Genomic DNA, 14,196 nt, shown 5'->3' on the forward strand with positions numbered 1-14,196 from the left:
TTCGCTGCACATGAGAGCTCAGCGGTCAGGATGGTGGATCAGGATATGAAGGAGGGGGGGTGGCTCCCCCTCTTTTATAAGCCCCTCCTCTATAAAACCCTTGAGGTACAGTAAATACAAAGTCCTATGCTTTTTTTTGCTCTGTATGAAATGCTCTCTTCGGTAAAAAGAAAAACCAAGCAGAATAAATGGACTTCAACCTTTGGCAACACTGGGTGTTATTGACTACAGGTAGTCACGGACATTGATATTTTTGCTCTTGTATCCAGGTTCTGTGTTGTAGTCAGTGCTACTGTGAGGGGGGCAGAGAGGCCTGCATTCTCCTGCAGCAGTCAGACAGTCTACAGGTCACATACCGGTACATGGACTGTATGCTGCCACTTATCCACACAAACAGGTGCATCAGTGTAGATGTGCACACACAGCAGGATGGAGAGGATGACATGAGTCAGGTCGAACCGCTGGGGGAGCAGCAGCCTCTTCTCTGTCCAGAGGAACAGCAGTGCGCCTGACTGGGTACCATGTGTAGTTGTGCCAGTCCGGCCTAGGGGCCTGGTTCAGCTGAACATTGTTTGATTGGCTAGTTGGGGGGAGAGTTGCATCTGGGTGCGGCCTGAAGGTTGGGTAGGGGCAAGGCCGCACATGGTTCCTATGAATTGTCAGTATTGGTCCCCTTCCCTCTGGTCAGACACGAAGGACTGACAGTCCAGGCCGAAGGTGTCCTAGAAGGACAAAAGTCTGCGGTTGCCATTGGGGGGCTAGTTCACCCTGATCACGTTGTATATGTGAATTGAAGGGGGTCTAAGGTTTCCGGGATGATGGAAACCCTAGACCCTGGGGCAGGCTTGGCAGGCAGCAGTGGGTGTGGCTTCTGGAGTGTTCCTAGTCACTTGCAAACATTTACTTTTCTCATATTAATTTAAGTGTCTTTGACATGTGATTATCTATCAACTCCTTTTGGTCATATTATATACAGCAGGCTATATTCAATATAATTCATTTAGCCTATTTTGTTTTTCAGAGAAAAACAATTCTCAGAGGTAAGAATTCCCCATGTGGATATTTTAGGATGCATTTTCTATCTCAACCTTTAGTTCTGTGTTGTCATGACGAGGTCTTACCAGAACCTTTTTGTGGTTCTCTTTTCATAGACCCACAGCCAGTAAGACCTTATCAACACCACCACACTACTAACACAACTACACGCATGTACAAACAAAAATTGTAATTATCTTTTCATTGTGTTTCTGTTGTAGATAACTTGGTGATTGGAGCTGTGAACAGTGGTGGATGGTGGATTCTGGGGATGCTGGGATGTATTCTCTGAGCACCTCTGTACCATCTACATTTTACTAACTTTAAACAGAAAATGATGTGTTAGTCAGAGCATCTGGGTAGCGTGAGAACAGAACTGTAAGTCTACAGGGTGGTTTGAGTCAGGAGGAGAAGTGTGAAGTGACATTAAAACATCATGCTTTCACTTCTTCTGTTCTGCTGTTACTAATGCACTGGGGCAAAACTTGGTAAAGTAACACACATGACCCGACCAGCAGTCACAACTTCTTAATCATGGCATTGTCTCTCTGTGATGTACAGGACCTGTTGGTGTGGATACACAGGGATCTGCAAATTAAGATGTAAGTACAACAAATATAATTATATTACTTTGTCTAAATAATTGTATGGCACTCATTTCAGAACCTTGATGTCATTTTTCAAAACTCGAGACACAAAACTCACAACTGATGATCAAAATGCACATTATTCAAAACTCTAACACTTTTTCCAATTGCTTGGATACAATACACATAAAGCTAAGATAATTTGTACATTGAACTAAAATCACCTGTTCAAAATGACACAACTTAACATCAAAGTATTACCATTTCAAAATGCAATTCACACATTACATCTGAGATGACTGTCTATTCATTTCATTACAATGATCTAACTATCAATTGATACAACTGCTCAAAATGATAAGTAAATGTTGCATTACTCTTAATGCATAGTTTTATGGAAACTGACGAACAATATTCCATGTTTAGATCATGAAAGTTTCAGGATAACGAGATCCATTGACACCAATTACCGTGGATCATGAACCAATTGGACTACATTATCTATGGATGTAATATTTCATCATCATTCTTTATCGGACACTGTTCTATGGTCCTTTTACCACTTTTCCAGACCATGTTTTCAGGTTTGACATTACTGTACACTCACCGGCCACGTTATTAGGTACACCTATCTAGTACCGGGTAGGACTCCCTTTTGCCTCCACAACAGCCCAAATGATTCACGGTGTTGTACATTAGGAGATGCCCTTCTCCACACCACTGTTTTAAATGGCTGTAATTTGGGCATTTGTGGCCTTTCTGTTAGCTTGAATGAGTCTGGACACTCTCCTCTGACCTTTCTCATTAACAAGGTGTTTTTGCCCACAGAACTGCCGCTCGCTGAATGTGTTTTGTTTATCGCACCATTCTCTGTAAACTCTAGAGACTAGTGTGTAAAAATCCCAGGAGGGCAGCTGTTTCTGAGATGCTGGAACCACCATGTGTGGCACCAACAAACATACCACGGTCAAAGTTGCTGAGATTACGCATCTTGCCCATTCTAATGTTTGGTCGAACAACAACTAAAGCTCTCTACTCTATATGTTGAGTTGCAGGCAGCCACATGATTCGCTGTTCGAAGGAGCAGGCTATTTGCATTAACATGCAGGTGTACCTAATAAAGTGGCCAGTGTGTGTATGTATGCAGGCCCTTGTAATTGTTTTCCCAATACTGACAACTCATTACTGATGATTGATTTCACATTGTGGTCTGAGTATATAGTGAAATGAGTGGTATCCACCTACAACAACATAGCGATAACATGGGGCCAGCAGGTGATCCAGGTCACAATAGAGGTCAAGCAGTGGGAGGAGGAAGACGAGGAAGACGTAGTGGTCAAAGGAATGGCAGGGGACAAGCACCGCTTCTGAGAGGTGGTCGTGGGCCTCGTTTGAGAGGTGTGAGGGAACATGGTAGAGGACAAGACCAGGGACCAAGACAGCAAAAGCAAAAGCAAAGAGTGTCCAATGAAATCCGAGCAATAGTTGTAGACCATGTGGTAAATCATGGCAAAACAATGACTGAGGCAGCTACAATGATTCCACCAAACCTCAGAAGATCAATCGTGGCCTCAATCATGAGAACTTTCCACAATGAGAACTGGTAAGTCTTCAGCATGCACTAAACATTAGGCTACTCTCAATTGTCAAATGACTGTATACTGCAGGCCACAGAGTAGGTGATGTGACTAAATGTGTTCTTACTGTAATTTTCCCTGCAGAATTGAGACTTGGCCAAATAGTGGACGCAGAGGCAAAATTCTGACTGACCAACAAGAGCGGGCTGTGGTCAATTTAGTTCGGGCCAGAAATTATAATCGCCTTACAGAAATTCGGCAGAACATCATGGACTATGATGACATGTTCAACAATGTGGAAGCCATAAGTTTGCAGACTATTGCACGCATGCTGAAAAGGCACCAGGCGTCTCTAAAACAGCTATGCCGTGTGCCTTTTGAAAGAAATGCAGACAGAGTGAAGCAACTGAGGACTGAGTATGTTCAGTTTCAAGATTCCTGTTGTGAAAAATTCCCCAAAAGTTCTACATCATTGTAATCAGTAATTATCTTTCCCAAATGTATTTTTAGAGGGTGATGGATCTGGATGCTGATGAAAACCTTCACAAATTCCTCTTTTTGGATGAGGCAGGCTTCAACCTGGCCAAGACAAGGAGGAATTTCATTGGCCAGAGGGCAACCATCCAAGTACCTGGACAACGTGGGGCCAACATCACCATGTGTGCGGCTATATTGGAAGATGGTGTGGTGGGACACAGACCTCGCATTGGCTCATATAATGCAGCTCTCCTTGTGTAACCTTCTTGATGAGCTAAATCAGGTCTGTAGAGATGATGGCGTGACCTATGTCATTGCGTGGGACAATGTCAGGTTCCACCATGCTCAAATGGTGCAAGCATGGTTTCAGGCCCATCCACAATTTACCACCCTGTACTTACCCCCATACTCTCCTTTCCTTAACCCGATTGAGGAATTTTTCTCCACATGGAGGCGGAAGGTATATGATAGGCGCCCTCACGAACAAGCCACCCTTCTCCAGGCCATGGATGACACATGCAATGACATCACGGCAGACCAGTGTCAGGCCTGGATTCACCATGCCCGAAGATTCTTCCCAAGATGCTTGGCCAATGAAAACATCCATTGTGATGTGGATACGAACCTGTGGCCAAATCCACAATTGATGGAAATATAGAAGTACAGTAATCAATACTTTGTTTTGCTTTTTACAGTAAGCCAGTTGACATTTTACTGTAGTGTTTTTCTTTTTTGTAGCTAATTATTTTTGCTTTGATTCAAGGAAACCTATGTTGTGATTTTATTATATTTCATCAATACATTTCAGATTTTGTTAAATGATTCCACTGTGTCTGTAGTATTCTCTCTACTAGTCCTTTTACAGTGATGTATTTACGTGTAGTACCATAATGAAACACGTATCACATATTTTGTACTACAATATTTTATGATTGTATGAACAACTACACAGTGAAACTATCGGCATCTTGTGTGTGGGTGATCTAAATGAATGTTCCTATGGTATTTCATGATAATCGTTATTTGAACCAATGCAAGGTTTCTTTAAAGATATGAAGGCACAATCCATCTTTTTGAACATTGGACAGCCTGTGTTACAAGTGATGACCGTTTTGAGTTTTATGTCTAGAGTTTTGAAAAATGACCACAAGATTCTGAAATTAGTGCCAAAGGGATTGTAAAAAACTGTAAATAGCCATCACTAATTGGCTTCCACCCGGTTACGCAACCCTGCACCTTAGAGGCTGCTGCCCTATATACATATACTTGGAGTCACTGGCCACTTTAAACATGGAACACTAGTCACTTTAATAATGTTTGAATAGTGTTTACATACTGCTTTACTCATCTCATATGTATATACTGTAATCTATTGTACTGTATTTTAGTTAATGCCACTCCAACATTGCTAATTATATATTTCTTAATTACATTATTTTACTTTTAGATGAGTGTGTATTGTTGTGAATTGTTAGATATTACTTTACTCTTGGAGCTAGAAACACAAGCCTTTCTCTACGCAGGGATCCGGGGCCATACTTCCCTTTTAGCTTTTTGCGTCTTTTCCCCACTAAATGCTAAATTGAACATTTCTTTTGGAAAAGACAATCACTCTATTACTAAAATAATTGACTGTACTTTCTTCTATTCTGTCACCTGTGCTATAAACTAATTTGTGTCACTTCACTCCTTCCATAATGCAAAATAAAATATCTGTGGAGTCAAAATCGATAAAAACAGACACCTTAAAATCACACTTCCGTCACTAAATGTCTCCCATATTCACACATAAAGCTGAGATTAGATTAAATAAATAAAAATTAAGCCAAAACAGTAGAATCTTTGAAAATAAAATATCCTCATGCTTTTTTACATCAACTATATTCAACAGTATGCATCCAATGTTGCTGATCCATTTTCTTTACTGTTGCGTATTAGCTAGATACACGAAAAAAGCTTGGGAAAAAGTCTGAAAATGTAATTAAGGCTTTTACTGCTTTTGCAAAGACAAAGTTGGCAAACCCCAAAACTCTGATCTTACAGCAAAAGCATTGATATTTACAGTATATTTCCTACACACATTACTACAACCTACAAAATAATATTTTTTGGCTTTAAAAATGTTTACATTGTGTCATGACTACACGTGAGGATCACAATGGGTCAGATCAGCTTGGCAATGGCTGGCAATCCCCAGACCCACCCGCAAAGGGGGGGGGGGGGGGGGTTGGTGGTGGTTTTGACACCTCCACACACCCGGTGGTAAATTTGAGCAGGAGAGAACGCTCTCTCTGGCTCTCTAGTATGTACATGCAGGTAGAGTTATTAAAGTGACTATGCATAGATGACAACAGAAAGTGGCAGTGGTGTGGAGAGGGGAGGGGGGCAATGTGAATAGTCTGGGTAGCCATTTGACTAGATGTTCAGGAGTCTTATGGCTTGGGGGTAGAAGCTGTTTAGAAGCTTCTTGGACCTAGACTTGGCACTCCGGTACAGCTTGACGTGCGGTAGCAGAGAGAACAGTCTATGACTAGGGTGGCTGGAGTCTCTGACAATTTTCAGGACCTTCCTCTGACACCGCCTGGTATAGAGGTCCTGGATGGCAGGGAGCTTGGCCCCAGTACTGGGCTGTTTGCACTACCCTAGTCAGAGGGACTAAGAATGATCTGTTCAGGCATCTACAGGAGAGGAGAAATGTGAGCTGTGACTACAGAGAGAACACAGGATCACAAACTCTCTCTCCACACAGTGATGGATACATCATCACAGGTAAAAAAACATCCAACCCTGCAATATTTATAAACATAATTTGAACTTTTGAGAATTATAATTGGAAAATGTAAACTTCAAATAATTTAAAATGCAAAAAAAGTGTGTCTTGTATGTCATTAAGGGACGCTTTCCAGGACACAGAGGACTAGCCTTAATCTGTGTCTGGGAAATCATCCCTAAGTGTCTGTCCTCTTCGAAAACGTTCAGAAACCAAAGATCAGTACCAGCCTTGATGTGGATTCCTGGATCTGCCAGTGTTAACACCACCTGTAACCTGTTTGTTGGAGAAGAGAGTCAGCCATGCTTGACAACACAGATCTGGAAGAAGAAATGTTGGCATTCAAACAATGGTACTGTATATTCTCTGTGACCGAAGACAATCTGATCAGACATCTACAGTCAATGAGGAGTAAGGAGGTGAGCTGTGACTACAGAGTGAGCTCAGGACCAAACTCTCTCTCTCCACGTAGTGATGGGGACAGGTTTACAGGCAAGTCACTAAACTCATAATCTGTACATATCTATGTGTCACAGGTCTCAGTAATCTGACATGATCATATCCTCTCTTTACCCTGTATTCATTCTAACCCACTAACTACAAACCACATTCTTAATCCTAAATACTCTTCGATTGAGTGGGAGTTCACATCAGTGATCCAACAACTATACAGACACCCAGCCCAGCAGGCAGCCTACACCATTTTAAAGGAGCTACACCTTGTTTCACGATAGTATTAGTTCCTCAATAACAGAACAAATCATTAGATATTTGCACATTATGGAATCATCTAACAGCCATATTCATGCAAATGTAATTTTAACAGAATGAATCAAATATGATTTATTATCACTTTCCACCAGGTTCCATTGTTATTTCTACTTTGCCTTTTGACACCCCAGAAAGTACAACTGCAAGTGAGTATGTCCATTAGGTTTTATTTATTTATAAAATTAAAATAATAAGCAAGTCAGTTAGTTTTGAGGAAGTTATTCTAGTTGGCGAGGCTCAGACAATATACAAATGGTCACATACATGCTTACTGTCACATTACAGACTCAAAGACAGGTCTTCATGTAAATGTTAGTGTAATCACAGAATTCTGATACAGGCACGCACGTACACACCCTCACACACAAATATACTGCTTACCTTGGGGTGGAAAGGATGGCATGATTCTGGCTACTTCCGAGTGGTTAAGGATATTAATACTGATGAACCAAACCTCAGATATACATTTAACTGACACTGTGGTGACCATTTCTGCAACATCATTGTAGCTTGATGAGAAACACAAACCATATTGCACGCTTCAAAAATACCTACATGTATGAAAAATGTATTAATACCTCTGACTATGAAGTACCTCAGAAAACAAACGTTCACTTACAAAACCCATCTACTCACAAAAAAATGATGCTACTTAAAACACGCACAAACCTTTTTACAAAAAAACACACCGACGACCATGAGGTTGCTGATGGGAATCTGCTGAAGAGAGAGAAAGAAAGAGAAAGAGAAAGAGTGAAAGTGAGTGAGAGAGGTCAATTCAATTCAGTTTGATGCTTGAAGGTTAAGTAATGCTACTCCACCAATACGACATTACCCTGTATGTAAATGATGCGTGTCTATCAGTGCCTAACACCTAGGTAACTGTGTTCCAAGTACCTGACACAGCCCTCACAGACGATGTTGCCTGCGGTCTCTTTGATGGTACACTCAGAGACGAGGGCAGGGTAGGTACTCCGTGTCACATTGTACCATCAATGGTCTTTCCCCTCAAGCTTTGGGCTGGAAATGGGACATGTAAATGTTAACATATTAAAAACACACGACTCACGCAGACAGAGACACATATGCACACGATCAGAAGTGCACGCACGCACACACACCTTAAGGTATATTCATGCACACATTGACCTTTGTTAGAGGTCAACATGCCACCAGCTGTACTCCAGCAAGAAACTGATGAGGAAAACACACACATATAATACACTTCAAAAAGTTACTGTTAAATAAATAAAGCTGAAAGACAGATGATGGAAAATAGGTCTGTGTTTATTTAGATTTTAGCAGCCTTCTTAAAGGAAGGGGGTTTGGGTTCAAGGGTAGGGGTCAGCATTAGGGGTTATAGTCAAGGTAACAATAACATTCTTAAGACAGGCAAATGTTCAAATTTTCAGTTTGCAGCCAGAGCTCTGAACTTTATTCCTTTCATGGAACTTAAGTATTTTTGTTTTTATCCTTCACATGCATCTTTTTACTCTGTATGAAATGTTCACTGCTGTAAAAATGAAAAGCAGGCAAAATAAATTGACTTCAACCATCCTGTAATCTCTTACTTCACATGATCCCTGTCATATCCCAAAATACAGAATTAGATTCTCCAAGATAATGCTACGTATATTTAGCTAAAAAAATAAAACAATTGCGGATCTATGTTATCGTTTTTAGCAGTTTCCTTTCAATTGTAAAGATAGAGCACTCTTTTTTAAAGGTGACATTTTTTCTAGTTCTTTCATAACTACCTTGACATAGAAGGTCTTACTTTCTACAGTGCAGGTAAAGTACACAGGGATATTGATTTCTTTGCTCTGGCATCCACACAGGGGTCTGTAATGCTCTCAGAATGTCATCATTGCATCACAATGCTTTCTCATAGTTTATTTCTCAGTCTGATGTCCATATGGCTTCCCTCTCGGAACAGTGTTCTATTTATCTTGAACAATGTCTTCTTATTCATTATTTCTCTGCTGGTTAGCGATAAGCAACTCAGTTAGTTATGAGCAAGTTCTTCTGGTTGGCGAGGCTCCCTGCGCTTTGTCAGCGTTTGATGGTGTGTTAAAGCCGGTCTATCAGTCTCTCCAGTGTTGGGTCCAGTGTTAGGTCCAGTGTGGTGGGCTTCGGGGGCGGTATGGTCATCTGGTGAAGAGAGTGGCCAGCAGGGGGAGCAGTGCTGCTGTGAGGGGGGCAGACAGGCCTGCTGCTCCTCCACACTCCATGGCATTCTCCTGCAGCAGACACAGGGGGCATCAAAACATAGAGATACTAGAATTCATATATACACTATGTATCTATATATCTATATGGTTCAGACAATATACAGATGGTCACATATGTGCTAACTGTCACATTATTACTCAATCAAAAACAGGTGTTCATGTACATTTTCATGTCATCACAGAGCAAATACATACTGCGTACCTCAGGGTGGAAAGGATGACATGATTCTGGCCGCTTCCTGTCCTTCTGAAACTTCAGCCTATCACATTTCAGAGATTCGTTGTGTTCAGAGGGGTTAAGGAAGGAAATAGGGATGAAACAAACCTCAGATTTGCGTTTAACTGACACTGTGGTGACCATTTCTGCAACATCATTGTAGCTTGATGAGAAACACAAACCATATTGCACGCTTCAAAAATACCTACATGTATGAAAAATGTATTAATACCTCTGACTATGAAGTACCTCCGAAGCTGTTGATGTTCTCAGAAAACAAATGTTCGAGTTCACTTACAAAAGCTCACTCAAAAACCCTTCCTAGTAAAAACACACTCAAACTTTTTTTAAACTAAAAAACACACTTAATATTCCCAAACTTCACAAGGATATACATAATCTCAATGGGGTCCATGGAAACTGGAAGGGTGGAGCTACAGTCACACTTGTTGTCCACGACAACCATGAAGAGGTTACTGCTGGGAATCTGCTGAATAACAAAAGATCTGAGGAGGGAGGGAGGAAGGGAGAGGGAAACACAGACAGACAGACAGACAGACAGACAGACAGACAGACAGACAGACAGACAGACAGACAGACAGACAGACAGACAGACAGACAGACAGACAGACAGACAGACAGACAGACAGACAGACAGACAGACGAGTCGATTCAGTTGCTGCTTTTAATATTATCCCACTAAGGCATGATCCTGTAAACACTATCAACACAGGTTAAGTGAGTTTATAAGTGCTTAATACAAAGGTAACTGTATTCCCAGTACCTGACACAGCCCTCACAGTCAATGTTGCCTGTGGTCTCTTTGATGGTACGCTCAGAGACAAAGGCAGGGTACTCAGTATCACATGGCACCAACATGGTCTTTCCCCTCGAGTTTTGGGCTACAAATGAGACATGTAAATGTTAACATACTAAAAACACATGTGTCACACACACACACACACATCTCAAGGAATATTTATGCACATACTGACCTTTGACAGAGAGGTCAACATGCCACCAGCTGTACAGGTTGAATTCCAGCAGGAAACTGACGAGGAAGACACAAACATACACATTCAAAATATACATTTATATAACAAAACATTTATATGTGGTTGATAATCAGTGGATCTTTAATCATTTTATTATATCAAGGTGATTGTATTATTCTCACATTACTAGTTCAGTCAGGAGCCATTTCACAATGGAGAAGGGCTGGAAGAGAATCAATTCAACAATTTGCATTAAATGGATTTAACATTGACTGGATGTAAGGCCAGTGAATCATTTAGGGGTGGAACTTACATGTGATAAACATTGTCCACTGTCACTGCTGCCAGCATACTCTCTACAGAGAGCCTGGTAGTCATACAGATTGATCCTACAGGGACGAGACAACAGGACATTAGTGTGTGTATGTGTGCGCACCAATGTGTATAGGCCACGGCGGTGTGTGTTCGACTGTGTAGGACAGAGACATTGTGGGTATGATGATTGTAATATTATTGCTTCTCTAACCTCTTGAAGGAGCCAATGAGGAGCAGCTTGGTCATAACAGCAGCCTCCACCTCGCCAAAGAACTCCCCCGTCTGAGGAAGAAAATATGGTTTATTTCAAGGCAAATACTAAGACCTAGGAGAGCAACAGGCCACAGGACAGACATACGTGTCTTGTGTATGTAAGTGGTACCTGAGAGTAGTCTTCTGTGACCAGAATAAAGCCGTTGTTGTCTATGAGGTAACACTTGATGTCCTGAGAAGAGACGATAGGAAGATACACATCATCAGCGCAGGACATAATGTAGCAGTTCAATAGCGTGTGGGAACAGAGAAAGGTCAGAGACCGTAAAGACAGGAAGTGGGAAAGATAAGACAGGAAGAGAGAGGCCCAGAAACCGGAAGTAGAATGAGGAGAGTTTCAGACAGGGACTGTTCTGTTCTTACCTCATTATCACAGCTGATGGTGCACTTCCCATCCAGAGCAGCACACTGTATCAAATCAATATGATGAATCATTTCATTCAATAATAAATACATCATGTCACTGGAGTTTGAATGAGTGAATTTAGGTGTGTGTGTGTGTGTGTGTGTTTGTGTGTCTACCTGTCTGCTAGCAGTCCAGAACTTCCTCTGAAAGAAATCCAAGTTCATTTGAATCCCAACGGCTATAGTGGATTTGAGAAAAACAGAACTGTCAGCACACTGTACATCTAGTAGAGGAAGTAAGCATTTATGTGAATTGTGTCAATTCTTTGTCTGTATATTCTGTCTGTACATTCTGTTTATTGTGGTCAACACTATTTCACCAGGTCTAATTCCTGTTACGTGTACATGTACTTGGTGAATAAAGGTGATTCTGATAAAGGGGTCTCTTGAAATGTCTTCAATGGGCATTCATATAGAAAATATGACAGTTAAAAGTTTATGACAGGAAAACCTTACAGTACTCTAAATTAGGGATTAGTGAATTTACATGCAACAATGGGTGACTTCCTGTCATCCAGCAGCTGTATGGCGGTGCTGGCCAAAACCACACTCTTATTCTCATTTCCTGAGGAGAAACAGGAACACAGAAGAACACAGACATTAGCAGACATTTAACAGAACAAATGGCATAAAAATGGACCAAAAAATATTTTTCAGTAGCTAGGTTCCATCCAATTGGCGACAGATTTTAATGTGAATATTCTAAAATCTGCATTAAAAACAACATGTGCATTTTCCCACCAGAGATGTGTTTCTATCAAATTGAAAAAAAATTAATTAAAAATAAATAAATTATTATACAAAATGATCAACAACTTACATCCCTACATCAAACATGTCTAACAAAACACAGGTTTAAACAAGAAAATACATAGCGATGGACAGATACTCCAATCTCTAATATTCACATTAATATATATATATATATATAATATATATATAAAGTATTCACCCCCTTCACCAACCTGGAATGAGTACGTCTCTATAAGCTTGGCACATCTAGCCACTGGGATTTTTGCCCATCCTTCAAGGCAAAACTACTCCAGCTCCTTCAAGTTGGGGCGGCAGTGTAGCCTAGTGGTTAGAGTGTTGGACTAGTAACCGAAAGGTTGCAAGATCGAATCCCCAATCTGACAAGATACAAATCTGTCATTCTGCCCCTGAACAAGGCAGTTAACCCATTGTTCCTAGGCCATCATTCAAAATAAGAATTTGTTCTTAACTGACTTGCCTGGTAAATATTTTAAAAAGTTGGATGGGTTCTGCTGGTGTACAGCAATCTTTAAGTCATACCACAGATTCTCAAATGGATTGAGGTTTGGGCTTTGACTAGGCCATTCCAAGACATTTAAATGTTTCTCCTTAAACCACTCAAGTGTTGCTTTAGCAGTACGCTAAAAGTGAACCTCCGTCCCAGTCTCAAATCTCTGGAAGACTGATATAGGTTTGAGGTTTGGGCTTTGACTAGGCCATTCCAAGACATTTAAATGTTTCTCCTTAAACCACTCGAGTGTTGCTTTAGCAGTATGCTTAGGGTCATTGTCCTGTTGGAAGGTGAACCTCCGTCCCAGTCTCAAATCTCTGGAAGACTGAAATAGGTTTCCCTCAAGAATTTTCCTGTATTTAGCGCCATCATTCCTTCAATTCTGACCAGTTTCCCAGTCCCTGCTGATGAAAAACATCCCCACAACATGATGCTGCCACCATCATGCTTCACTGTGGGGATGGTGTTCTCGGGGTGATGAGAGGTGTTGGGTTTGCCGCCAGACACAACGTTTTCCTTGATGGCCATAAAGCTCAATTTTAGTCTCATCTGACCAGAGTACCTTCTTCCATATGTTTGGGGTGTCTCCCACATGCTTTTTGGCGAAGACCAAACATGTTTGCTTATTTTCTTCTTTAAGCAATGGCTTTTTTCTGGCCACTCTTCTGCTAAGCCCAGCTCTGTGGAGTGTACGGCCTAAAGTGGTCCTATGGACAGATACTCCAATCTCCTCTGTGGAGCTTTGCAGCTCCTTCAGGGTTATCTTTGGTCTCTTTGTTGCATCTCTGATTAATGCCTGCCTTGGCTGGTCCATGAGTTTTGGTGGGCGGCCCTCTCTTGGCAGGTTGTTGTGGTGCCATATTCTTTCCATTTTTTAAATAATGGATTTAATGGTGCTCCGTGGGATGTTCAAAGTTTCTGATATTTTTTTATAACCCAACCCTGATCTGTACTTCTCCACAACTTTGTCCCTGACCTGTTTGGAGAGCTCCTTGGTCTTCATGGTGCCGCTTGCTTGGTGGTGCCCCTTGATTAGTGGTGTTGCAGACTCTGGGGCCTTTCAGAACATGTGTATATATACTAAGATCATGTGACAGATCATGTGACACTTAGATTGCACACAGGTGGACTTTATTTACCTAATTATGTGACTTCTGAAGGTAATTGGTTGCACCAGATGTTATTTAGGGGCTTCATAGCAAAGGGGGTGAATACATATGCACGCACCACTTTTCTGTTTTGAATTTTTTATACATTTCACTTCACCATTTTGGACTAT

General features: G+C 41.2%; 1 protein-coding gene and 1 long non-coding RNA gene across 3 annotated transcripts in view; one reads left to right on the forward strand and one right to left on the reverse strand.

The window, feature by feature from the left end:
• The first annotated feature begins 1,215 nt into the window (after positions 1–1,215).
• On the forward strand, positions 1,216–5,387 carry LOC106583381 (uncharacterized). 2 transcript variants are annotated; one of them, XR_001323491.3, is made up of 4 exons: positions 1,216–1,637; positions 2,049–3,225; positions 3,344–3,616; positions 3,710–5,385. It is a non-coding gene; the product is annotated as an uncharacterized LOC106583381 (long non-coding RNA). The 2 variants fall into 2 exon arrangements; XR_014382243.1 differs by having other exon boundaries at positions 1,247–3,225; positions 3,710–5,387.
• A 3,096-nt stretch (positions 5,388–8,483) lies between these two features.
• The window catches only part of LOC106583452 (voltage-dependent calcium channel subunit alpha-2/delta-3), an 82,594-nt gene continuing 76,881 nt past the window's right edge, over positions 8,484–14,196 (reverse strand). Inside the window, exons 27-38 of the mRNA XM_014167636.3 lie at positions 12,141–12,218; positions 11,771–11,832; positions 11,612–11,656; positions 11,358–11,420; positions 11,187–11,257; positions 10,974–11,049; positions 10,843–10,883; positions 10,661–10,716; positions 10,450–10,567; positions 10,059–10,171; positions 9,651–9,733; positions 8,484–9,457 (exon numbers count right to left, since the gene is read on the reverse strand). Of these exons, the coding sequence (XP_014023111.1) occupies positions 9,365–9,457; positions 9,651–9,733; positions 10,059–10,171; positions 10,450–10,567; positions 10,661–10,716; positions 10,843–10,883; positions 10,974–11,049; positions 11,187–11,257; positions 11,358–11,420; positions 11,612–11,656; positions 11,771–11,832; positions 12,141–12,218 (899 nt within the window). The 3' untranslated portion in view covers positions 8,484–9,364. The remainder of the gene's footprint in view (positions 9,458–9,650; positions 9,734–10,058; positions 10,172–10,449; positions 10,568–10,660; positions 10,717–10,842; positions 10,884–10,973; positions 11,050–11,186; positions 11,258–11,357; positions 11,421–11,611; positions 11,657–11,770; positions 11,833–12,140; positions 12,219–14,196) is intronic.

The sequence above is a fragment of the Salmo salar genome, chromosome 22 (assembly GCF_965601325.2).
Source record: "Salmo salar chromosome 22, fSalSal1, whole genome shotgun sequence".
In the NCBI taxonomy this organism is placed as follows: domain Eukaryota; kingdom Metazoa; phylum Chordata; class Actinopteri; order Salmoniformes; family Salmonidae; genus Salmo; species Salmo salar.